General features: G+C 43.8%; 1 protein-coding gene across 2 annotated transcripts in view; it reads right to left on the bottom strand.

Annotated features, from left to right (window-relative positions):
- Positions 1-744: 744 nt before the first annotated feature.
- Positions 745-27,108, bottom strand: part of AEBP2 (AE binding protein 2) — a 53,607-nt gene continuing 27,243 nt past the window's right edge. Inside the window, exons 3-9 of one of the 2 annotated variants that reach the window (XM_077340137.1) lie at positions 26,249-26,356; positions 21,245-21,431; positions 14,466-14,590; positions 9,297-9,364; positions 6,411-6,524; positions 6,012-6,078; positions 745-2,877 (exon numbers count right to left, since the gene is read on the bottom strand). In XM_077340137.1, coding sequence (XP_077196252.1) covers positions 6,024-6,078; positions 6,411-6,524; positions 9,297-9,364; positions 14,466-14,590; positions 21,245-21,431; positions 26,249-26,356 — 657 coding nt within the window. In that variant the 3' untranslated portion in view covers positions 745-2,877; positions 6,012-6,023. The remainder of the gene's footprint in view (positions 2,878-6,011; positions 6,079-6,410; positions 6,525-9,296; positions 9,365-14,465; positions 14,591-21,244; positions 21,432-26,248; positions 26,357-27,108) is intronic. The other variant, XM_077340138.1, reaches the window with a different exon arrangement.

Here is a 27,108-nt window from a genome sequence, read left to right as displayed (position 1 = left end):
AAACAGTGAAATAGGATGTGGATTGTAGGACCAACCAGAAATCCAGAACCAGAAACAAGGCAAAGCATTAAGTGCTAACATGACACATTAAATGGGGCAAGATGACACAGCAACACAGTGGTATAGACCACACCCCCTTATACCTCGTCTAAGTAACTTTATGAATTATTTCATACCCTATCTCCAGTGGAGAAAAGCCTTCAATAATTAAGTTCTGCATAGATTCAGGTGGGAAGCAGCATGGGTCTGAAGCAACAGAACCAAGTTTATGTCCAGTGGCATTTTTAAGACCAATGAAGTTTTAATTCTGGGCATAAGCTTTCATGTTCGTACACACTGAATTAATACCCACATTTAAACTTGGTTGGTCTTAAAAGGGGCCACTAGATTCAAACTTTCTGCAGTTTAGCATACCCTTGCCCCGCCATCCTGTAGGTACAGGGGTGGCCAAACTGTGGCTCTCCAGATATAGAATCAGAGTTGGAAGGGGCCATACAGGCCATCTAGTCCAACACCCTGCTCAACGCAGGATCAGCCCAAAGCATCCAAGAAAAGTGTGTATCCAGCCTTTGCTTGAAGACTGCCAGTGAGGGGGAGCTCACCACCTCCTTAGGCAGCCTATACAAGAAATACAAGCAGCAGATATTCCAGGAGTGCATGTGGAAAATTCATTTACTGTGTTCCCCTTGACGCTAGTTTCCAAAAGACCAGTTGGGCTTGATGAAAGTTTGGAAACTCGAAAACTGGTTGTATTTGCTCTGTTTTATTAGAAAAAATACTCAGGCAAGGTCTACAATCATTTGTCAATTATGAATGGCATACAAGAAACTCATGAAAGCAATAAGATTAAAAAAAAATACAAATACAAACTATATCTGAAAACACCTATTTGGCAAATTTTATAACTTTAACAAAAAAAAAAAAATCAAAGCAATAGCAGATGACCATACGAGATAAAAAGATTAAGCAGTAACTGAAGTGCTTGAGCAAGTAAAAAATAAAAAAAACCGCATGTGTGTTTTTTTAAATAGTTACATTGCTACAGTTCTTTATGAAATACCTTTTATTATTAAACAACTATTCCAGAAACCATTTTCGTGTTAGTGGTGCTTATAAATGTGCACTTCGAGAAGGAATTCAAATGTTCAAATACCTCTCAGGACCCAAGCAAGCATCTATCTGACGAGCACCAAATACAGGCCCCATTGACGGTATTTAGAAACACCTGCGCATCCAGAGAGTTGAGTTTTATTTTATTTTTTTTGCTATTTTAATTAAAAAATTAGAGTAAAAACCGCTGGTATTTTATATTCACTGTAGTCGTGTGAAAAATTCCTCCTAAACAGGGAGGGTTAATCATGCAGTTTGACTGCATATAGCCACCATATATATATTTTTTACATTTTGTTCCTTTCAAGAAGCAAGGAAAAGATCGATTCATATCCATTACCAGCAAGGTGTGCCGTAAGCTTCCTATGGATACTGTGCATCCCTCAAAGATCTCTGGAAGGATGTTTAAATGTAATGTTTGTTCTTAAAACAGTAGTATATAAGTCCCTTAGAAATCCAAAAGACTTCTTTTTCATTATTGTTAAGAAAGGTGCTTGCTTTTAAACAAATATTCTGGCAGCACTAGTGAATAACAATATCCTTCAATATTATTCCTACCATAATATATACATTTGAACTTCCATGCCTCTAGAAAAAAACATCTACAATACTTTTCATAATATAAAAATATATTACAAATCTGCAAAATTATTTACAAGCAACGTCTTTATCTATATGCGACATTTTTTTTTGTCTCCGTACAAGACGAACAAGATTACACACGTTTTTTTTTTTTCCTATTCCTGTAGGTTAAGAAAATCCATAATTTCTTGCTTAGCAAAGCAAGTAAACCATTTTAATTCTTCCTTTTCTTTTCTTAGCCAACTTTGGTGCATAAAACGATTGTTTTCCTAGATGCTTTTCTTTTTTAAAAAATACACTTTTTTTTTTTTACATCTAGAAAATTTTAGGCCGAAAAGGGGAAGGGGGGGGGGGATAAGAGGTTCTTCAGAAGCAATCAGGAGTTTTAAAGGCCAAGTAATATTTTTTAAAGTCACTACCTTTAATTAATTTTTTTTTTGCCGTAGAGGTTATTGAAGTCTTATTAACTTACAGTAATAGTCTTATAGAGAGGATCAGATATATAGCAACACTTAACATCTATCAACCTCTCAAAATATATATTTCACTAGGAATGGAAATATGCCACCAACCATTTGCTTAAACATGATTAACACCACTTAGGGTTATGCTGATAGGACACCACGAGTTTACAAAAAAGTGACTATGGATTACTCTCCACCAGACTTTTGAGGAAAGGGACTAGTGTATGCCAGGTTCAGTTTTACGGAGGAGAAGTTCCCCCAAGACGCTTGTTTACAAAAAAAAAAAAAAAAAAAGGAACGTACTGCAGGAAAGGCTGTCAGTGGCAATACAGCACCCGCCACTTTGCCCGAGAGAAGCAACAGAGTAAAACAAATAATTAAAAAAAAACCACTGAAAGAAAAGCAGCAAGCATGCAAGGCCGTCCAGGAGCCCATTGTATTGCCAGACGAATGCTTGCCCCCCCCAACCACTCCCGGTCACACCACTCCATGGAGATATGTACTGATCCAGAAAGAGGTTAATAGAGTCCGCAGATGCGCCTCCTTCATTCACAGAATGGTTGTCGCCGACAGCTGGGGGGCTGGGTGCGGGGGGGTCCGGGGGGTGGCCTGACCGATGTGCAACTTCAGTTCTAATACAGTGGCCAGAGAACACGATGGTCGATGAAGCGTCCCCCGATGATCTATCTTTTACCTCTTCAACCTCTTCTGTGGCATTGTTCTAGGAAGGAAGAGGAAACTTGGCGTTATTGCCGTGGTGGCTGAAAGGGACTCGGGTTTTCGAGATTTGCTTTTCTTTTTGGCACCGACCTCTAAACATCACAGTTCTTCGCAGGACTCATTCACAATGCAACTACTCCAGGCTACCTTCCCCCCTTCCCCCCAAATTAAAACGTGAACATTTTACATCGGTTAACATGGAATCAGTACTTCATGCCTAATTTACGTATGACGAGGAGGCAAATCCACATCCAGTGGCCTCCTCTTCTTCCCCCTCCTCTTCTTCTCCAAGCTCAGTCCCATTTCCCCTTGCAGCTTTGCAAATCATCCACAAATGAGCTGCGTCCCACTTTTTAGGTCCCGGCTGTCAGTTTGAGAACCACTTCTCATAATGTCCTATAAAACAGAATGTGCCTAGATGATCAGGTCCACAAACTATGCTCACCCTCGTAAAGCAGATGCGAATTGGGGGGGGGGGGGCATCTGGCTTCCAACCGTAAAGGCTCTCTCTGAAGGCAGCCCGGGGTCTGCTCAATGAACAGGTTTGAAGGCAAGAGAGATACAGACGTCGAGAATCAGGAAGCTCAAGCTTACCTCTCATGAAGTGAGGAGTGAAGATCTGACACTACAATCCGCATGCTTTTTTCCCCCTAGGAAGATATAGGTATGCCTCGGGAGCATGCCTTTCAAAGGGCGTAGGAGCAGGAGTCCCTTAGCCACGTTTTGTCACTAATCCAAGGCATGGAACACAGTCTTCATTTCCCAATAGGATTCACAGAATCGTAGATCATAGAATCATAGAAGTTGGAAGGGGCCACACAGGCCATCTAGTCCAACCCCCTGCTCAATGCAGGATCAGCCCTAAGCATCCTAAAGCATCCAAGAAAAGTGTGTATCCAACCTTTGCTTGAAGACTGCCAGTGATTCTATCTCTCCCCCCCCCCTTTTGTGTTTCACAATGTCTTCTATCGTGTGATTTGATTTCAGACCCAACCCACCCTGCAAAGAGTTCGCATATGGGATGCCAGGAGCCAAAATGTCAGTAACTCTTCTTCTATGTTTGCAGAGCACTTTATCTCTGTGGATTTTTACAAATCCATAATCCATATAATAATAATAATAATAATAATAATAATAATAATAATAATAATAATAATAATAATAATAATAATACTAATAATAATAAATATATTATAAAACATCAGACAACTCTCCACGGAGACTGAGAATGCAGGCAGGTTTCAAATTACGTTCCCTACCCCGGTCTGAGTGATAAACCCAATTCAGAGAGAGCTGTAGAGATACAATTGGGGGGGGGGGGTCGGAGAGGGGAGGTGCTTATTAGTGCAGTAGAAACTCCAGCATTTAGGCTGGTCCCACTTCAGAGGGCAGTCTGACTTGGGGGGGAGGGGCACATTTTAAGAGACATATAATGACTTATCTGAAGTTTGTAGGAAAACTATAAGTATGTATTCATGACATTTATCTTTTATATATGTAGTATATTCATTTACTAATTACTGTTGTACAACCACTAATTTCATCTTTGTATTTCCTAAGATTTAATGTCCCTTGGCAAAGCCAGCGGACGAAACGCATTGGGACTGCTTTGTACAATAAAGAATAAAGAAATAACAGAAGATTCAAAACTCTACAGAAGTCTATTTTGGATATTGTGCTTGCCACCTTGGTATCCCAGTGCCTCTCTACTTGATTTGACCTGGGGGGGGGGGGAGGGAAGAGCATGTCCCTCATATCACTTTGGGTCCTGGCTAAAGATTTAGATGAATTTTCCTTTTCCAGCAAGTGCACTTAGCACAACGTTATGCCGGAAAATTCTGTGTTCCCAGGCAAAAGGTCACAGACTGGGAAATGAAGGGTAAATCAAAAGGCTTACTAGACGAGCCAGTAAGGCTTCAGTCTGGATGGAAGGGTTCACCACAATTTGAACTCTCATACTAACAAATTCAAGAAAACCCCAAAGAAGCCTTGAGGCATCTTAAAGATACCTTTTAAGGCCGGGCCGCGAAGGCCATGGTGCCGGGCCGCAGCTCCCTCTCCCCGCCCCCCCCCCGCAGTAAAAAACTTCCCCGGCCGCAAGCTTGCGGCCCGGGAAGCTACTTACTGCGGGAGGGCGGGGAGAGGGAATCAGGGCCGGGCTGCGCCCGCGCGGCCCGATCCGCGGGTGTGGCTTGCGGGCGCGGCTTCCGGGCGCGGCCCAATCCGCAGGCGCGGCTCGCGGGCGCGGCCAGAAGCGTGGGCGTGGCCCGCGCGGGCGCGGTCCCCGCGGGCGCGGCCCGATGCCCTGCCGGTCCCCAGCCTGATAAAAGTTGGGGACCACTGTTTTAAGGAACCACAAGAGTCCTCTGGGTTGTTGCTGCAACCAAGGAACGAGTCTACTTCTATGGAATCCATAGCCGTACAGCAGGGGCGGTCAAACTGTGGCTTTCCAGGTGTTCATGGGCTACAATTACCACGAGCCCCTGCCAGCATGGTGCGGGAGGGGGCTCATGGCAATCGTCCTCCATGGTCAGTTGGCAGAGCCGCAGCTTGGCTACCCCTGCGATATAGGAACATATGAAGTTGGCCTTACAATGAGCTAGGGCCATTTAATACTGCCTCCCCCTAACTAGCAGCAGCTTTAGGCAAAGTTTCCTTTCCATCCTCCACTGCCGAAGTTCCCTTTTAACTGGCACGCCCCAGGATGGAACCTTCCAGCTTGACTCCTGTCGGGCCACACCCCCTTCTCCACCTCAGCCGGAGTATCCCAACAAAAAATGCACGACCCGTAAATTTTCCCCAGCAGGACAACACGCTTTGTTTCATTTCAATACGTTCATAAATATTGATTTCATGAGCATTTTCGGTTACCTTCGGGGGAAGGGAAATATGTACAGAAGATATAGTTGTGGGCATCGACAGCATTAACGCAAAAGAAATCGACTTTTCAGAAGCAGATTAGAGGAGCCAATCTCAAGCAACATCGGATAGCCAAAAAATGAACTAGGACATTTTCTTGTACCGAGTGCAAATTTCAAAGTAATACCACACGTATTACAGGCGGACTATAATAAAGGTAAAAGATTAATTTGGATTTAAAAAAAAAAATTGGTATACAAAAATTGGTATACAAACCAGGATGTGATCTTAACAGAAGTGATCTTTCAGGATTCCACTGTGTGTACCTTCTTTACTAGACTTTCTGTACACCAAGCACAAAAAAGTAAAATACACTTGGTAAATACACACATTACCTGTTTCTCAAGTCACTAGAGTTCAAGAATTGTGACGTGACCTTAAACCTCCAAGCTTAACTCCTGGATGCTCCCATTCTTGGAAGACTTTGGTGCACTGACGGTTACTTATTGGTCCTGATTTTAAGTGGCAGTATTACCAGGGAGACAGAAGACCTTTAAGGAAGGTTCAAGGAACGTGAATGGTTTAGGTACTCCAAATACCCTTGTCAGCTTCAAGAAGTTAGCTGAGGTTTAAGGTCGTACTGGGAAAAGAGAAAGTTCAAAACTGGGAAGTTACCTGTATATGTTTGGATCCAGAAGCAAGGCAGTATCTTTTGGTAGTTTTGATAAATGAACTACTTTAGTTTTTAATTGATGCCGCTCACTTTCATTTACCCACACATCAGGCAGACTATGAATAAATAAAATAAGAAGTATTCAAAAATGGTCAACCCTTTTTTGCTTTTATTTTTCTCACCGTTAAGCACAAGTGGCACAACTAACCATGCTGAACTGCCTTTTCAAGACAAGATCCTTGCTGAGAGTTTAGCTGTATGAGAGGCTTGGGCCAATGGACTTTTCCCCCCTTGTAAGTGCAACATCTGTTACTCTTAATAAAGCCTTGCTTTACTGGTTTATTAAATGTTAACTTTGAGAGGAAAGTTCCGTTGAACAACCAATTTATAACACTTAACATTCTCATTCTTTTGAGCTAATGCCAAGTGAGGGCAGTATTATACACAAAAGATTCCCGATCAAGAGGATTTGGACTGTTAGAAATTAACAACAGCGATTGCAAATATGTTTAACTTTGCTGCTGACTCACATTAACTTGTAATTCTAAGGTAAGTTGAAGAACGGATGAAAAACGTTCTTGAAAAATGGGTCTTGAACTCTGAATGCCTGATGGAAGATCGCCTCCCGTAGGAACCTACCTAGCTGCTGCTACGGTTGTCTTCTGAGGCTCTGCTTTGAAAGCCCCTGACTTCTGAGATTAGACAGGTGGCCTTAAAGGTCAGTACCAAAATCTTGAACTTGATCTCGGCTGCAACTGGTAACCAAGGAAGCTGCCTCGGCATTGGTTGGATATGGGCCCTTCAAGATGTTCCTGTGAGCAGCTGCATCCTGTTTTAGTCAAGTTTGTTTCTAGCAATTTATTAGGTATGTTTTTAATCTGCCTGGTGGCTCCAGTGAGGGACGAAAAGTGGTATGAATTTTTAAAATAAATAAATAGCTTCTGATACATCTATGGTCTTTTTGATACTTCTACAGTCCTTTTGAGAGCCAGTATGGTGTAGTGGTCAGGAGTGCGGACTTCTAATCTGGCATGCCAGGCTTGATTCTGCACTCCCCCACATGCAGCCAGCTGGGTGACCTTGGGCTTGACACAGCACTAATAAAGCTGTTCTGACCGAGCAGGAATATCAGGGCTCTCTCAGCCTCACCCACCTCACAGGGTGTCTGCTGTGGGGAGAGGAAAGGGAAGACAACCGTAAGCAGCTTTGAGCCTCCTTCGGGTAGAGAAAAGTGGCCTAGAAGAACCAACTCTTCTTCTTCTTCGACTTTTACTGTTGTTATTATTAATTACATTTCTAAACCACCCTCCAAAGGCTGGCTTAGGGGCAATTTACATTCATAGATTATAATAACAGTAATTTCAACAGTTAAAACCACATTTAAACATTAATGCAATCCAACAATGAAAAAACCTTTAATAATTTAGCAGCATCTGATTGACAGCGCTGATGATCTTTCCCTCCAGAAAACTGGTCACTGTCAGTAGGTCTTCCCAGGGTGAGTGTCTCTAAGGGGGTGTCTTTTTTTTTTTGTCAGGGGGTCCCAAAGATGTTAACACATGGCATTCATGACATGTGGAGTTGCCTCTATGCACCACTTTGGGATGGAGTTCCCACGCAAGTTCCCCGTTCCACCTAAACTCCAAAACACTGGGGGGACCGGACCTGACTCTGGGGTGGGGAGAAGGAGCAAGCCCCTCCTCTCCCACCCCATGATCTTGACCCATACTGGGTTCCCTGTGGCCTTTCAGAATTTAGCTTGTGTGAAGAACTTGCACCACTGCCTAATTACAAGGTTGTGCATTTAAAAGTATCACCAAGGCTGCTCCTAAACAATACAGATATTTTAGATTCAGATCTGCTGTTGTTAGCACTGAAAACGTGGTCAATTAGAACGCAAGAAAAGCCATGTTGTCTCAGGTCAATGGCCCATCCAGTCCAACACTTTGGGCAAGATTACGGCTTCAACCATGAGTGTAATTAAAACTTACCTTTAAAAGGGCAAATTAATTTTGTGAACTAACACTGCACTGTGCTCATTATATGACCAGTGGCTCAATGGAAGAACCAGGTGCAAATTCAGGGTAAGAGTTATGCTCTCTACAGGCAGCTTTACTTTCATTGTCATGCATGAATGAGTGCAAAGGGTACATCCTGGTATCAGGATTCAGAGCTCTCTGTTAGTCTGGAAAGGAACCCGGGTTCTCTATCAAACTCCCTCCTTCTCCCACTCATGCGCAGAACACGGTTCAAGTCCTTCACATTGATTAGGCGTAGGCACATGTGTTTGGACATCACAGGTTGCTGCAATCCAGAGACGTGCTTCCTCCTCACAAACTCGGATCCTAGCCTTGGGTGTGGTTTAAAAATCCCAGTGTCGCACACGAGAAACGAGCCCCATTCGCCCATCATCATGGCAAGAATTCACTTGAGATTAATTTCGTTGCCGTCCCCAAGTGACAGGCTTGCTTCTCCAAACTGCTGCCATGAAACAACCTATCACTGTTATGTGAAAAAGATGCTTGTTTCAAGAAGTAGTCTCTGGCCACTCAAATGAGGTTTGAAAGCTTAGAAGGATGGTGCTCGCTTCCGGAAATTACCCCCAACGGTTACAGAATTCTACCTGCAGATTACACAAATGGCCAGTCTACACCTTCCAGGTTGCCCCAGCCATTTTGTCGTGCTCAAATTAGCCTTCAAACAAATGCAATGGTTGTTGTAGTTGCTAACAATGATAATGGCATAGCCAAAGGATGTATTCCCCCCGCCCCAAATACTCTGAAGATGAATGCTGCTCTTGTTTGTACTGTAACTTAAACAGAATAACAAGTAACCCAACGGCCACCATTACCCACACTTCGTCTACCCCCGAAACTGAGCATACTCACATGTCCTCCGGCGTCCAGTGAAGGAGCAGCTTTATTTTCCCAGATTCCTCTTTTCTCTTTGCTATTACCTGGCAACAGCCATTAAAATAGTTATTGGAAACGGTTCTGCATATCATCTTCACAAACTTCAAAAACACACACAGACCCACAGTTGGCCAGAGGCAGACACAAATGCATTGCCGTGCGTGGTTTCCTCACGACTACGGATCATGATTCCATTCTCTGCTAAAGCAGATGTTACTCGTAAAACGGAACATTCTTGCCTTACCCTTCCAGAAGAGGGGAGGGAAGTCTTGGTTGAAATAACACTACGCGGCTTCACGGAACTCAGCCGTTTACGGGGAGGGAGAGGAGGCTAGGAGTCACAATGAGGCAGCGATGGTGAGGCTCAGGGGAAGAGCTGCATCCTGCAATCTATTATGACAACCCGCTATTTTGCTGGACTCTCCCCTGCCCCTCTGCCTCCTGAAACTTGCTTTTCAACGTTTTAAACCCACTGTTTTGTTTAAGGCCATTTCCACGGAGCAGTTGTCTGAGAACCAAGTTTCCTACCTTCTAAGTCAGATTCCCAACCAGGGGTCCGTGGGTGCTCTGGAGGGGGTTCCATGGCCTTTCCCCTCCTGCCTTAATGGCTTCAGTCACAAGCTAGGGAACTGGCCACTTGCACGGTTTCTCTTCCCAAGAGTGAATTCTCTTGTGGTTTCTTTGCCTGGGATGTGGGCAGAGCCTGCATGCTTACTCCAGAGCTTAAAATCACCTCTCTCTCCCTCCCAGTCCTCGAGCCTGCCTGTTAACACAGCTGGTGATGTCACCTCTGGGGGTGTGGCCAGCTGACATCACTTCCAGGGCTCCTTGAAGCATGAGCAATTATTTCAGGGGCTCCTCCATGGTTAAAAGGTTGAAAAAGTCTGGTCTAAGTTGACATCGCTTCTTGAAAAAAAGGACATTTTGGACCCTGAATAATTCTCTCACGTGCATTACTTCCAAGCTCGCCTTTACACAAAGATAAAATACTTGTGGGGAAACAAGCACTGCTCTCACATAATTTAGCAAGACAGCCCTTGCAACTCCATGAGCTGTTTAGGGATTCTCACTTTTCCTTTCAGTCTTACGGCATTGCTCATTAGATGCCTGATAATACGATTCCCTCTTCCCTGGCTTTCTGCAATCCACCTCAGTGGGAAAGGTGGGATATGAATGAACTGAACCAACCAATCGGTCCATCCCTGTGATCCTGACCAGATGTGTCTCTTCTCCTTTCATTTGGCATTTATGCATGTCGCCTTCCCTCCAATGATGTAGGGGGGTGACATGCTGATTTGGGTCTCTCCCCTCCCCTTGAGAATGTGTGTGTGTTTGTAGGAGGGAGTGAGATAGACAGATTCATGGTGTTTCTAGATTTCTCCCTGTCCAAAGAGGGGACAAGAAAGAAGAAGCAGGGTGGAAAAGGGACAGGCTCAGATAAGAGAACAGGAGAAGCGTAACCTACCTACTCGATTATTTGCAAGGGCCAAAGTAACAAAGGAGCACAAGGAGCCATACAATGATATAAAGCACAGGGTGATGTCCCCTTTAAAATGCAAGATCCAAATGGGTAGCCATATTGGTCTGAATTAGCACAACAAAAATAGATTCCAGTGGCACTTTAAGACCCACAAAGATTTATTCAAGGTGTGAGCTTTCAACCCTTGAATAAATCTTTGTTGGTCTTAAGGGTGCTATTGGAATCTATTTTTAAAATGCAAGTTTCACTAAAGTACTGGCATTTCGGTCACAATACTCAAAGATGTTCCTAAAATTTTTGCCAAAAGCACCAAAAAAATGTATCACGGTCACTTGAATTCATTCGGTTTGGATCGGTTCCGTTCAAGGAGTAAATTGCACTTCCATGGTAAAAAACCAACTATTCAGGTTAGCGTTCCTCTGACACATGGTTCATATTTACCCTTTGCTTATATAAATAAAGGGAGAAACCTGGTATTTTACTTTACGTTTCTCCGTATAGCCAATAACACCTTCCAATTCTTTTAATTTGGTCATGGTGTAGTATAATGACAAGATTGGCACATACTGGAGGTCATGTTCTAGTACGGTGTTCTTTTCGTGCTCCGCTCCACAAAGCATTTTGGCTAGGACTAATATGCAAAAAACCGAACACGGAGTTTAGCTGTAGAGAAGCTCCCCCAAAGGTCTCCCTGAGCTGCTGCGGTTGTTGAAAGGTAACGGAATGGAAAGGTACTCATCCCAAACCCTTGAGGCGCACGCAGGTAGCCTTAACCTCCCTCTTGAGGGGAGGGGCCGGAAGTACCGACTCCCTGGTTATGGTTAGAGCTCTCAGGAAGTTCGTGGACTTGACTCTTCGCAAGCACAGAACCCATAGTGAGCTGCCTGGACGGCTAGGAAGAAGGACTGAGCTGCTCAGATGCAAAGTGAACTGGATAAGCCGGTGCACTGTTGACCATCTGAAAAATCAACCTCAATCGGAAATGAAGGTTAGTAGAAATTTTTAAAAAAATGGAATTCTGCTGACCTCTACTGGAAAAGAAAGGAAAAGACCCAGAACGACCATTGAATCACTTACCGTGAATGGTCCTTCTCCTTGAAGTCAGGAGGACGCCTCCTAGTTAATGTGGCGGGAAACACCCACCGAGGCGTCCTCCTGAATATCAAGGGAGAACCAAAATTTACAAGACAGCAAGCAATCTTGTTCTTAAAAAAAAGTCAATGTTTCAGCTACCCATCCCGAAATTATAGGGCTTTCCCCCACCGTGGAATTAATACTAGCAGTAGTGACAGGACTTGATGCTGTCTGCCAAAGGCACAAATTACTTTGCAGGAATCCACACCATAACCCATTGGTGGCCAAACTGTGGCACGCCAGATGACCATGGACTACAATTCCCATAAGCCCTGCCGTAAACCTGCTTATGTGGAAATATTCTCTCAGAGTTATTCATTGTGTGCATGTGTGATCAGAACCACCAAGCTGTTTTCAACTTAAGGGCAACACTACAAATTCTGTGAAGGTTCAAGTGGGTGGCAGGTGACAGTGGATGAGCGAGAGGGTTGTGAGTGTCCTGCACAGTGCAGGGGGTTGGACTAGATGACTCAGAAAGTCCCTTCCAACTCTATGATTCTGTGAATTAGTGACCTCCCAAACAGTCTACTGTAAACAGCCTTGCTCAGGTCTTGCAAACTGAGAGCCATGATTTTCTTGATAGAGTCATCCAACGTAGTTTGAATCAGACCACTGGTTCATCAAGGTCAGAAGCATCTATGCAGATGGGCAGCAATTCACCAGGGTCTCAGGATGCCATCTTAAGAGAGTCCTGTGGTATGGACGACCCACTGTGCTGTTCTGAGAGACAGCCAGGGCAGCGACAGCATTGAGCAGGGGTCAAAACTCTTTATCCCTGGCTGCTCACAGGCCACTTAGGACTATTGCTGGCACTCCACACAAAGGAATGCCCTTGAAGTTCATTCCTCAAAGTGCTTTCATAGAATCATAGAATCATAGAGTTGGAAGGGGCCATACAGGCCATGTAGCTCAACGCAGGATCAGCCCAAAGCATCCTAAAGCATCCAAGAAAAGTGTGTATCCAACCTTTGCTTGAAGACTGCCAGTGAGGGGGAGCTCACCAGGTGATTCACCTGTCTAAGGCTTTGATTAGGCTTTGATTCATTGCCATTTCTGCCACTGCTTTATGGTCAAGATAAATAGAAGGCAGTGCTACAGCAGATGCACATGTGCCTTCTCATTCTGGACTGTAGGTGAATACTGGCTGCTTGTGCGGGGAGGTAGGGGTGGGAAAGGAGTAATAGCGAAAATGTACAAGCAGGCTCCACAGTATAGTGCAGGATGCTTGACTGAGAGTGTTGCTGACTAGAACAGAAGGCAGGAAGGGTGGAGGCAATAAAAAAGGAAAGGACAGCAGTACATTTCAGTAGGAGGGAAAGGAAGTTAGAAAAAAGGCAGAGTAGGGATTGCCTAAGCCAGGGGTAGTCAACCTGTGGTCCTCCAGATGTTCATGGAGGATCTGGAGGATCACAGGTTGACTACCCCTGGCCTAAGCTACAGGTCCTCAACATGGTGTCTGTAGGTGCCATGGCACCAGGTGACACCTTTTCTGGCCCTCACTGAGTGCATCAAAGGAAGTGGGGTCAAGTATGGCTTCTGCCTGGCCACCCTTCTGATTCGGCACTGGAGTTTTGATTGGCAGTTTGTTTTTAAAAAAATTAAACATGGGGATCTTCAGTGTGTGACAGACGGAAAGCTGCAGCAGTCATTCTGTAGCTGGCGGTCACAAGAGGGGGATCCAATCACAAAATGGCTAGCACAGCTCTCCTTCGGTCACATGGCTTTCTGCTTGCGGCAGCCATGTTGTGGCAGCCGATCTGCGTGTGCCCGCCACGATGTGTCAGAATTCCTTTCCCTGACACAAGCTCCCTCAAAATGTACTGACAAGAGAGAAACAGAATCTATCCAGTGGCTTAATAAAGCTAGAAAAGATAAAGAGTCTCTTATGTTATTTATTCAGGCTTTGACTCTGCCAGAACGGTCTCTAGATTTGTTTTCCGTTTTCAGTCTGAGCTCACGGCCTTGACTCTCCATGATACTGGAGCGTTTTTATACTCAAATATTAACAAGGACGGACTCACTGCCACTGATGAAAGATTGAAAACGGAAAACAAATCTAGAGACCGTTCTGGCAGAGTCGAAGCCTGAATAAATAACATAAGAGACTCTTTATCTTTTCTAGCTTTATTAAGCCACTGGATAGATTCTGTTTCTCTCTTGTCACTAATTTGGAATCGTCCATTTTTTTCGTCCCTCAAAAAGTACTGGCAAGGTTTCATCCTGAAGACAACAACGATACCCCACGCTGGACAATAACATTGACAAAACCTTTCTTTTACAAAGTTTGTTAAAAGATGCCTGTTATTAAATCAGTCCCTATGAGCCACTGGCAGATGCCGGTTAGTTTTCTCATATACAAAAGAACATAAACTTATTGGAATAACTTCTCGCCAGAAAAACATTTGGAGCAAAATGCAGTCAAGAAAATCAACTTTTTTTTGTCCTTCATATGTAGAACTTCCAAAAAGTGTAAGAAAGGTTATTTTTTTGACATAATGCATGACAAGGGTATTAGTTGGTATAGTACTTACAGTACTGTGAAATACAACACTGTGGCCTTTCCCTAAACTTTCTATATGAGCGGAGAGGTTGAAGCAGATAGCTCGATGTCGTATCGCGTCCAGGGTTTGTGCGTCGAAGAAATCGTGGGGTCTTGCTAGAAGGGAAAAAAGTGGACGTGAACACGAGCGAAAGAGCTCTGAATCCTAATATTTAAGATATACTAACCTTATTTAAGCAGAAAAGCAACAATTCCCTCTGCACATGTTGTAAAACCAATTTGGACAAGACGGGCTAACTCCTAGAGCAGCTAGAACATGTCCCTTCTGTTCCCTACTTTTCAGGATAGCAAAATATGGGTATCGGCCTATATAAATGTCTCACTCTGCTCACTCTGATCCATCAAAATTTATCCTGCTTAGTACCATGCAGATGACACAGCATAATTTATAGTAGGTTATTTCGGCTGGTCTCAACGTACTACTACAAAGCAGAAAGCTCAATCTCAAAACAAACGATTTAAAATAATTTTAGGCTGAGATGCAGATTAATGCTCTTATGTATATAATATTAAGACAATGAGTTCACTGATAAACCTTACAAAATATCCATTTAAATGCCCACTTTAAAGTTCCATTGCTAATAAAGCCAAACAAATGACTACCTACCCCCCCCCCTCCAGATTTCATTGTGGCTTTCTAGATGAATTAGTTTCTAGAAGGATCAGTTTTATTACAGCAACGTTTGATATCTACGGAAGCTTCTTGTCTCGCTAGAAACAAATGCAGGCTGCAAGAACACCAAGTGTTAGTCTGCATGGGTCTCGAGCAATTTGTAGCACCTGAAAATTTGAAATAGTTTTTGGTCTTTTGCAAGGGGTGGTAAGAGTTGTTAGGGCCTTTGAAGTATTTCTTTAACCCTATTTTTGTCCTATCCAACATGGCTAACCAACTGGGGCCCAGTTCAAAAATTTGCTAGCCTGGGAACAGGCTATGTGTAGTGGGATGTGAGAGAATCACTGTGCACAGAAGTGGCTATGAAGATATCTACAGCAAGACAAACGAGAAAAAAGGGAAAAGCAGATTAAGGTATCTTTAAGCAGTTCTTTCATTCACAGCGCGACTGAAGGCTTACACATACGGCTTGTTTTGTGGCAGGTTATTACAACGGTACGGAATGCAGGCGTGTGGCTAATGAAAGTTCCTAGCTGTGGCCAGTGCAAACACTAAAAATGGAAATTCTAACTTGCAGGGGATTTTTTCGGCCAGAGATTTAATGAGAGTCTCCTCATTCACCTCATTACTTAAGACTTGGCTTAAATATGATTGTCTCTTCAAACTTAGCTTGCACAACCTCAAAGGGAGGAAAGCTCCTTTTCTCAACTGTGCTGCATAATGCTAGACTACATGGCACAAATATGCAGCTATCTAGAGTCTGTGAAAGTAACCAGACTTTAAAGTTATCTTTTTCTGTTTCTTGGCTTGTCCCTGTGCTGCCGTTTGTGATTAACAAGAGCGGATTCTGCGCTGAATCAAAGTTGCACCTAGGAACTTCCCACGTTAAAACAGCTAAAGGAATGAGTAAAAGGAAAACCCTAGAACTATAGAGGTTTTTAGAGGCTATAAAATAAAAGAGGACTATCAGCAAGATAATTCTTTAGAGAACCCCTACTCACTTTGCTATGTTTAAAAGCCTAAAGTGTTAAATAGCGGCTAAGCCAGCTCCCCCCGCTCCCTTAATTTTTCAACTGGAAATAAAATGGAGTATTTGGAGGAATGGCATAAAGAAAACAAAAATGCTTTTCTTTTGGAATAAATGAAATGGCTTTTATCATGTTGTCCGTCACACCAATGGAAATTCGAATACGAAAATGCATTGCACAATAATTTCTAAGTATACGGGGGACCTACACGGCAAACTTCAATGTTTAATACTTAAATATAAATAATTATTGCAACAATTAATAGGCCGGCATTTGTTTGTGTATAACAAAATATTAAAGAGCGAAGCGTCTTCCAACGTTACAACATTTACCTTGAGAGGCAATATGTTGGCAGTCCGAGCCCCTCCTTTGTGGTACTGCTAAGTTTTCTGGATCCTAACTTTTTGGGCTAGGTAGCAGAAGTACTGTAATAATGCACTGGCAGGTTCGAATGTTCCCTGCTATGTTTGCCAGTGTTTGGTGAGCACTGATTGCACAGGTCAAAATGTAAGAACCTTGGAGCTGGTAGCGCATGGTCGTCTGTTAGAACGAACTGAGCTCTTACCGACAGCATTGTTTAAAAAGAACGTTTTGCTTAGGGTTTGCCTGACAACTCTCAACCGAGAGTGACAACTGCCTTGCCTGACAAGTCTGTTTTTAAATTTGAAATTTTATTTATTTATTTATTTTATTTTCTGATTTGGATCCCGCTACTCCCACCAGCAGTGGCTCGTGGGAGGGTAACATTCGTCCCCACGATAAAATCACATGTAAACAGTTTAAATTCCATTAAATTACCCTAGATGGCAACAAACCCTCCCCTTCTCAACAGATTTCTTAAAAATGCCTCAGGAGAAAGTCACAGGGTAGCCAGGTAGATTGGCTGCTTCCAGGAGGGGTCCAGATCTTCCTTGCTCTGGCTTCCGCCAAATACCTGGAGGAAGAGTTCCGTCCTGCAGGCCGTGCGGAACTGGGCTAGTTCCGTCAGGGCCCTCAGCTCTCCCGGGAGTTCTTTCCACCAGCTCGGGGCTGGGACCAAAAAGGCCCTGGAGCTGGTTGAGGTCAGGTGAACCTCCTGTGGACCTCCAACAGATTTGCACCCGCAGAGCGCAATGCCCTGTGAGGGGCACAAGGAGATAGGCAATCCCACTGGTATGTGGGGCTCAGACCATGGATGGCCTTAAAGGTCACACCAAAACCTTGAACCTGATCTGGGTTGCAACCAGCAACCAATGCATAGTGGCTTTGTGATATGAAAACCTTGCCTGTAGCTTTAACGTGTGATAGTGGATTCATATCTGCAAGTCACCATTTGCAACAAGAGGCAATGGGTGATGAACAAGCCCATGCAAAGCGGCCGCAGATTGTCTGGTTCTTGGGTTAGGGTTGACATTTCTGGGTTTGGAAATACCTGGAGATTGTGTGGGTGGAGCCTAAGGAGGGTGCAATTTGGGCTTAATGCCATAGAATGCAACCTCCACAGCAGCCATTTTCTCCAGGTGAACTGATCTCTGTGACCTGGAGAGCAGCTGGAATAGCAGGAAATCTCCAGCCACCACCTGGAGTTTGGCAGCCCTGCCTTGGGGGCTAAGGATTTTCTTGCCTCCCCCTTCTGCTATGCTCACTGAAATCATTACCAGGGAGGGGGGCAGTGGAAGACCCTTAAGAGTACTGTTGGGGCAACCTAGGGCTCTGCAGTGGGTAGAGGCCATTGGTGGCAATCACATGTGAACTGGAAGTGCTGCTTGTGTGACAGGAACCGAGCACAGGATTCAACTCTACTCTACTGTGCTTTAGTTTTTCTTTAGACTTCATTTGCACTTGTGTTCTTCTAAGTAAGAAAAGCAGGACAATTAAACAAGCATCGATTCAGGAGGAGCCCAACATGTACCACATCACTTTCAATGCTAAGGAAACCGATTAGAAATTCATTCTCAATGGCTTGCATTCAAAATTCCTAACAAATAACCATTGGGGAGACCATCGCAATTCCACAATAAACAAATACAGAAGTGTGGACAGGAACGGAACGGAAAAGGCCGCAGCCAAACGCAAACCTCGGACTCTGCGTTTAAAGGATTAACTAACCATGTTTTAGCAAGATCTTTTATCTGTTTCAGTTAGCCCCCACAATTACACAATTAATAGTGTGAGCCTGAGTAATACAGTTACGAGTATTCAGAGGCCCTAAAGATATTATGAAAAAATATCTTCCCAATTATATTGCAATAGATACATGCTGTCCAGTGCTATTCACACTATGGGCTCGTGCAGATATGTTATTTAGGAAGGGAGCTATAGAGCCTTGCACTCCCAGGCAACAACATGTGTAACTATTGCATGGGCAAAGATGACATCAACGCAATGTTGCCGCTGGTACTCAGAATCTGAGTATGAATCTGTGGCCTGCTCTCGACTGGGGTTAAAGAGCTCTCCAAAGACACGTGCCTGGCACTAGCCCTAACTCACTGCGTAAAAAAAGAGGGATGGCCGAATGGCATAATCCAAACTAGAAAAATTCAACCGATTGGCTAGTACAAAAATGTAATCTTTTTTTTTAAATTATAATTATTCCAATCTACGATGTACAATCATAAACCAAAACGGGTTCCGGATAAACATTTTATAGCCCGTTTTCAAGTTGTTTTCTTCCTCAGTGGTTATTATCATATAGGCAGTCCCTCAGGCTCAGTGTTTCGTGGAGGTTTCTTTGCTGCTTCTTGGCTATGCCTAGCTACAGAGTAAATTGGAATAAGTAGAAACAAAAAAGATTACATTTTTCTACTAACCAATTGGTTGAATTTTTCTAGTTTGGCCCTAGCCCTAAGCAGGCGGGGCAATCCTTCACATTCAACCTCCTCAAGACCTGCACATTGCATTCAAATTAACGATTTAGTGTAAGGCTACCAAATGTCAGACTAAGCAAGCTGTTCCTGGATTTAGACAACAACCTGAAGAGTAGACATACCTCCTCATAAAAACTGTTCAGGAGAAAAAACAATGATCTGCCTTGGACAGGAAAGAACGGATCTGCCTCAATTTTGGGGGGAGGAACCATATTCCTCTCATTTATGGATGGTTCTGCTAGACAAGGTGGGCTGATGAGACTCACACACCAGGGAAAGCTACCAGTTTCCCCAACAGGCTAGAACAGGGGTAGTCAAACTGCAGCCCTCCAGATGTCCATGGACTACAATTCCCATGAGCCCCTGCCAGTGTTTACCAGCAAATACTGGCAGGGGTTCATAGAATTGGTCCATGGACATCTGGAGGGCCACAGTTTGACTACCCTTGGGCTAGAACCTGGCTTTCTTTTTAAAATCCCAATCATGCCTCAAACCTGTTCCGAGAAATCCCTGCCTTGCTCCCTCCCTCCCCAAAAATTCAGTTTTACTTGCATTGGTCTCACAAATTCACAACCCTCCTCTCCCCTTCCCTACCAGGGGAAATCAGAAATTAAAATGACTGAATAACCCCACTAGTTTAACTATGGTTGCTCTACTCTTGTCCAGTAGAAATAACAACCACTGGTCATTGTATTGTTTTATGCTAATGTTTTATGACTGTAATTTTTGTATAAATGCTATGTTGTAAGCCGTCCCAGGCCTGCTGTGCAGGGAGGAGTGGCCTAGAAATCAAATAAATCAAATAGAACAAAATTAAGCTTATTACGGAAACTGCCTAAATCTCTCTAAGCATGGGGAAAATTGTCGTAGGAAAACTTTCTAAGAACGGAAAAAACTTGCAGGCATCCTCACCTGCAGTGGCAGTTCTCAAAAAACTACGGAAATAAGTAGGCAGCTTCCACCTCTGCCAGTCACACTGTTACATGTGCAGTTTCCAGAGAGGAAGAACTTTGTGGGTGAACTTGCAAGTATTCAAGTTAAATTGGCAGCCTTAATGAGGGATCGCCTACTCAGATCTCACTGCAACATGGCGATTCATGACAATTGCACTTAACATTAACCCACTGGCAGAACATCAACGTAATCTGAGTTTGTTTGCAAATGGGTCTTAAAGAGTCAACGGTGTTCCATGAGCCATCTAAACAGGTGCAGAATTATATAATTACAATGAAAGTAGGCTGTGATTTACAAAAAAAAATACCCCAAGAGGGCTGTTCAGAATGCTTCATTAGCACCGTAGAAGTTCTAAATCTCCTACAGTAACCTAGGAGGTGGTGAGCTCCCCGCCCACTAGGGCAGCATCTGGGCAGATACTCATCATGGATGCTAGATCCTGCATTGAGCAGGGGGTTGGACTAGAAGGCCTGTATAGCGCCCTCCATCTCTATGCCACTGAAGATTCTATGCCACTGAAGATAATGTTGAGGCAAAAGGACAGAGAAGTCCCAGGATAGGCTCTCGTGCTCTCTAGCTCCACCCAGATTCTTGTATTCTCAATATCAAGCAAATACAAGGCCAAAATATCAAAATTTCAGCTGGGAATAGGAATTACATCACAACTGGCCAATATATGACATTATTTTTTAACTCAGAGGGTTGCCGATTCAGGCTTCTAGCTGAGCCCTCTTGAGCTTTACTTCAGTGGTCCCCAACCCCTGGTCCAGGGACCAGGACCGGTCCGTGGATCAGTTGGTACCGGGCCACGGCTCCTCCTCGTCCTCTTCCCTGGCTCCTGCCTCAGGGGCAGCCCTGCCACTCTGCTGCCAGCTCACCTTTGGTCGTCTCCAGAAGCCGACATGGCTGGGGCTCCCCCTTGGCGTGGCGCTGCGCAGCTGCTGCTGGCAGTGACCCCAGCAGGCAGCGGGAAGTCATGGGCGCCGGTGGGAAAGCAAGTGGAGCAGGGGCTCAGGTGGTGGTGGTGACGTCCCTCGGCAAAAGACTACTCCCCCCTCCCGGCCCTTAGTAAAATTGTCAAGCACTGACTGGTCCCCGATGATAAAAAGGTTGGGGACCACTGCTTTACTTGACTCCCTACTTAACGCACTGGTCTTCTAAAGAGAGCTTTCTCAATCACAATTTCCAATAATTTGACACTCTGAAGAAAGGGGAGCCCATCATGGGGCGGGGAGCTAGCAAGGAAGCCGGGGGCTAAAACCAAGCAAGTACAGCTGAGGATGGATTTGCACCGATTGCCTATGCTTACGTAATGAGCGCCTCCGTTTGTTCTTTAACTTCCGCCTTTTGTTCATCCCAGCTTTTGAAGGAGATTCTTCTTTCGCCTTTGGCTGATTGGTAACTTTTGAAGAATTCTGTTGGCTGAAGTGTGTCGGCACATGACGAGCCAGCCCGCTCTGAGATGCGAAGCTGGCGTTGCAGCCTCCGACGACGCACTACGCAAAATGGTAAACATGCAAGCGTTGTGACCAACAGACAAAGAGACTGGATTGACTTGCTTACTCCAGGGGTAGTCAAACTGCGGCCCTCCAGATGTCCATGGACCACAATCCCCAGGAGCCCCTGCCAGCAAATGCTGGCAGGGGCTTCTGGGAATTGTGGTCCATGGACATCTGGAGGGCCGCAGTTTGACTACCCCTGGCTTCCTCCCTTCACACCTTCATATAGGAATCTTAGGAAATGAAATCAAAATTCTGACCCGTATTTATATTAAGCAAGAGACTACGAGCCCCCACCCCAATACTGTTCTGATTGCAGCACTCTTCCTGGGACAAGAAACGAGAAATGAATTGTAACTGGCTGCAAACATTGGAGCACTGAATCTATGCCGATCACGCCGCGTGAACAGACGTATCGTTCTGCCCTAAACAGATTGAGGTCAGGCAGCTGGAAAAGACTTTCTTTCCCATTCCTAATATCAATGGCTGTTCTTACAGGAATCCCAAATAGGAAAATACCTATTCATCACAATTAAGAAATTGGGAAAAACCCTAAAAGATTACTGTAATGAAGTGTCAATTATTTTTAACTGCTTTCCTGTTTGGGTTTTATAAATTACCTAGAGCAGGGGTAGTCAACCTGTAGTCCTCAAGATGTCCATGGATTACAATTCCCATGAGCCCCTGCCAGCGGTTTCTGGCAGGGGCTCATGGGAATTGTAGTCCATGAACATCTGGAGGGCCACAGGTTGACTACCCCTGACCTGGAGAATTAGTTATGGCAAATAATGTTAGCAACACATGTTCATTTTAAAACTCACACAGATCAAGACTGTAAGCTTTTTACAGTGACGTAAATCTTTATGTTGAGAGGCTTTCCCCAAAACTCTCCAGTATACTTTCCTTGAGTATTCTGTTTGTTTCCAGAAGGCTGGTACACTCTTTTCAATGTCCAAACCCTTCCTCTCAAAACACCAGTACTCGTCTTGAGTTTTTAACTGACTCTTAAGGTCTCTAAAGGTAATTTCTAACAACACCAAAGCAGGGTTCTCTTCATTCTTCAGAGTTAACTCCCTGCCTGTTTGACTGGATAGGGAAAGCCTCCTCTCACTAGAAGAGCTATCCCCTTTGTTTGGTCCGAATGGGAGTCTTTGCCTATGTTCCAAACTTCCTTGCCAACTTTCCCCCAGTTCTCCTGCCGGTGTTAAACTGCTCTGACAGGGATGAATGCAGAAACTGTCACTACTTCTTGTCAGTTAGGGCTGAAATCATACTGAATCCTCAGCATCCAGTTCAGTCTCTCAGCTCAGCTGATGCTAACCAATCAGATCTCTTGGAACCAGCCTGTCACTCAAGGCTCTCTGGCTCTGTGAAGAATTTGCAAAGCACTTCTAAGCATTAAAAGTGCATAAGAATACTGAAGTTCTGTCTATGATTTGGCTCTAAAAATGATAGCAGGAGCAATCAATTGTATACTGCCAGGAAAATCTTCTATTTCATTATGTATTTAAACTGGAGATTAAAATGGAAGCTCGCTTCCACTTTTTCGCAACCTTATCATGATTTTTTATACTTTGCGAATGCCCCATGTTGTGCAACATACAAACCTTCATATAATGAGTGATAGAACAGGGCACATTGTTTGAATGATAGAACAGGGCACATTCATAAGGTAACACAATTGTGTGAGAGGAAACCTAAGTGTGATGTAAAATTTGCTCATGTTAAAATCTAAATCAACAGTAACACGTTTAGGATGGAAAGAAAAAATGCCTTTACAAGTTTTGCAAGTTCCCTGTAGATAAGCTATCTATAGTAGAAGGCTTTTGCATCTTCAAAACCAGGTTAAGGGCTAGCCCCAAAACACCCACTGCCCCCCCCCGACACCCCCTCCCATGACCGAAGAATCTGACCAACCCAAAGCTGTGTCAACATTCCTGTTCCTGTTAAATATTGTTCTGGTTGACATGTTATAGAATAGAATCATAGAATCACAGAATAATAGAGTTGGAAGGGACCTCATGGGTCATCAACAGTCCAACCCCCTGCACTATGCAGGACACTCATATGATTGTTATATTTGTTATTTGTTATATATTTTTATATATTTGTTGCAATGTTCTATGTAATCATGTTATATGTTATATGATGTTATATGTAAACTGCCCAGAGCCATACGGAAGGGCGGTATAAAAATCTAAAATAAATAAATAAAGGTATGGATCAGATTCTAGAACAAGCAGAAAAATATAAAAGCTTAAACCATAAAACCAAGTTTAGGTAGAGATCTTAGTTACAGGTCCTGAAATGAGAAGTAATTTGTTCTTAAGCTATGCAGAGCTGAAGGATTTAGAAAGTTGTTCAGTTCTGAAGGTTTAAAACAGCCAAGTTTTAAAACAAAATGTAGGCTTACGTTTCAGTCCTCAAACAAATATTTGGGGTAAATTCTACATTTGAACTGTCAACTAAACTAAGCCTGAAAGAGTTTCAAATCCTAGCCCAGCTGAATGGTACCACACTATCCTCAATTGACACAATTACTTAAAATGGATATAGGGCAGAAGGACTCTATTTAGACCTTGCTGGCAAGAGCCCCTTGTATAGCAGAGAGCACACAAGATAGTACCGCCAAAATGGATTACGGAAAGAGGAGAGCGCATGAACCTCCATATGCAGAGGCAGTTAACCTCTGAAAACTAGTGTTAAAAGGAAACACCAAGGGGGAACCCTTGGCCCCTAGGCCTTGTTTGTCCTTCAGAGCAACTAGTTGGCTATTGTGCAAGACTGGATGTTTGGCCGATGACCCCTGTCTGATTCAGCGTAGCTTGTCTTAATGGAGTTTAAACATGTGCAATCTATCCTTACTCTCACACTAGCCTATTACATTAGGAGACAAAAAGCCACACCAAAATAATCCAATTTAACAACCATTTGGGATATATGAAAACCAGAGGAGGATAACCCAATATTTGCCCTCGGTATTATTATTTATTATTATTTAAATTTATTTCCCGCCACTCCCGAGACAGGCTCGTGGCGGGTTACAAGTTGTCCCTGCTAAGTATATGATTTTTGTATATGGAAACAAAGTCCTTAACATCTAGTAGGAGAGAATCCACTATTAGGAATACAAAAGATGTGACTACATAGAATATCCATTGGCACTTACCGTGAAGGGTACTTCTCCCTGGGTTCTAGGACTCCATCCCTGATGGATGGTTCTCAACAGCAGTGAGAACTCTCCATCAGGGACAGAGTCCTAGAACCAGGGAAGAACTTTTCCAACACATTTAGAAGGGGTAAAGAAGAAGACCCCTCCTGGTGAAAATGTCCAAAATACAGAAGGATGGTTTTGCTAGCGTGCTGACCACATGCACTCCTTACTTGCCAGCTGCGAAGGTTACAGATATCAAGTCATTTCTAGAAAGGCTGATTATCTGGGATAAGACTCTGATCACAGTGCTTTTTGGCACTACAAACACTGGGAAAAGAACAATACCCAAATCTTGAAAGCCTAACATAGGATGTTTAATAAGAAGTTGAAGCTAAGAATTCCCCAAAGCCGTGCTTCTAGAAGTGCTATCTGCATGGCATTAAAGGACAGCAAGACAGGCTAGGGTAGGATCAGAGTGGGAGATAGTGGTGGCACTCTCCCACAAATTCCTAACATGGAATTTGTTAGGCCAAGGGATGCTTCTTTGGGGAAGAAGGCGAGCCTGTACTAACAAGAGAACATAAGTGTGTTGGAGTAAGTGTGTTTTATAAGAAGAGTTGGTTCTTATATGCCACTTCTTGGTTGGCCTTTTGTTCTACCATGTTGGTCCTGACTCAGTGGATGGTGCCCCCACGGCTAGGCCAGCTTCCTCATCTTCCGCCACCACCACTGCTGGCTGTCTCTGTGGTGGCTGCCACTCAGTGTCTTCTGGCGCGCTCAGTGAGTGGGATTTACGGACTACTTCGGTTTCACCGAGCGCACCAGAAGATGTGTTCCACATAAAAAATAACCTTCCCAAAACAAGCTTCCCACACCGATCTGTGGAAGCAACTGGCTCTGGTTCCTTGACAGTCTATCAAACATCTGTGTTCCAAAGCTTCATGTCTCCCTTCATTCTTTGCCGGGCTGCACTACAGCTGATAAGAGCCGAAAATCCAAAGCTACTGCCAAAATCACAGTAGCGCTGACAAATCTTACATGTACCCTTAATTTCATTATTTGGCAACCACAAACTGCAGGCAAAATCCAGTGGATTATCAGGGCTCAACAAAGGAAAGCAGCCAAAATCGCCTGCACAGAAAGTGTGAGATAACACTTTGTGGGTAGCCATGTTGGTCTGCAGCAAAAATATTTGAGTCCAGTAGCACACTTTAGAGCAGGGGTAGTCAAACTGTGGCCCTCCAGATGTCCATGGACTACAATTCCCAGAAGCCCCTGCCAGCGAATGCTGGCAGGGGCTTCTGGGAATTGTAGTCCATGGACATCTGGAGGGCCACAGTTTGACTACCCCTGCTTTAGAGCGTTTCAGGGTATAAGCTTTTGAAGATCAACAATCTCCATCTGACATGAGCAGAGTAGAAATGGAGATCACTGAGTCATGTTATCTTAGCCCGAAGGTGGGAGAGATATTTTTAAGACTGTTGTGAAGGAAGCAAGGGTACCATGTGTATTGTAATCTGCTTGATCCTGCAGGCTCTCACAGGTTCTTAGGATTCTGGGGCTCGTCCTATTCCCACACTGCAGGCAGAGTAAGTTGGTCACTGAAGCAAACAAGTGCCTACAGGCTCTGCTGTCTTCTACAAGAGAAAAACCAACTTACCTTGAAGGGTTTGTCACCACTGTGGGTCAGCATGTGCCTCTGCAACCAACTTTGGCTTGTTGATGGCGTGTTATAAACTTTGCAGCCTTTCCATAAGCAAACGAATACCTATGTTTTTTTAAAGAGAGAAAGCAGGCATTAAAGACGTGGGAATGTCTATCTACCAACCCTTGTATATTGCTGCTCCCCTGACAAGATTCACAAGTGCAGTATACATTTGTTTTCTTCAGGTGTTCTACAACTATAGGTCAATTTGGATGCTAGAAAACAGGCCAGATTTCTATTGATAAAATGAAGACCACAGTTTGCATCTTTTATCTACAATAGTTGAGGGCTAACTCAAACTGTTCTCTTTTCAATGGCTGCAGATCCATCCCAACAGTCTGTATTCATCACAACTCTCTTTTAAAAAAAGCAAGATTGTATGGAAACACTAAGTTAAATTCAATGTCATTGTTTCCAGGATGAGCTTAAGGACCAGACATCAAAATTAATTAGAAGAGCGATGGGCATCACATGGCAGAGACTTTCTGGCTACGAATGCTAGACACTTTTACTTTGTTCAGATATCATCACAAAATAAGGAACACAGGACAATGCAAAATACTCTCTGGAAAATAAAGAATAAAATTTCATGAAAGCGTTCAGAGGGAGCTAGGCAAATACAGCAATTCTTAGGAAAAGTCAGGGAAAGAAACAGAATACTACAAAGTGATTACATATTTTAAGATGAGATGGCAGGCAGGGATATAGTGGCTTGGACCACGGAGAAAAAAAAAGGGATCATGTTTTGCCAGTTCCCCTATGGGAGACTTCAAATTTCTCCCCCAAGCTATTCTGAAGATCCCTTGTCCCCAAGT

Source organism: Paroedura picta, chromosome 5 (genome assembly GCF_049243985.1).
Source record: "Paroedura picta isolate Pp20150507F chromosome 5, Ppicta_v3.0, whole genome shotgun sequence".
NCBI classification, from domain to species: Eukaryota; Metazoa; Chordata; class Lepidosauria; order Squamata; family Gekkonidae; genus Paroedura; species Paroedura picta.
This window is presented reverse-complemented; position numbering and strand designations above follow the sequence as displayed.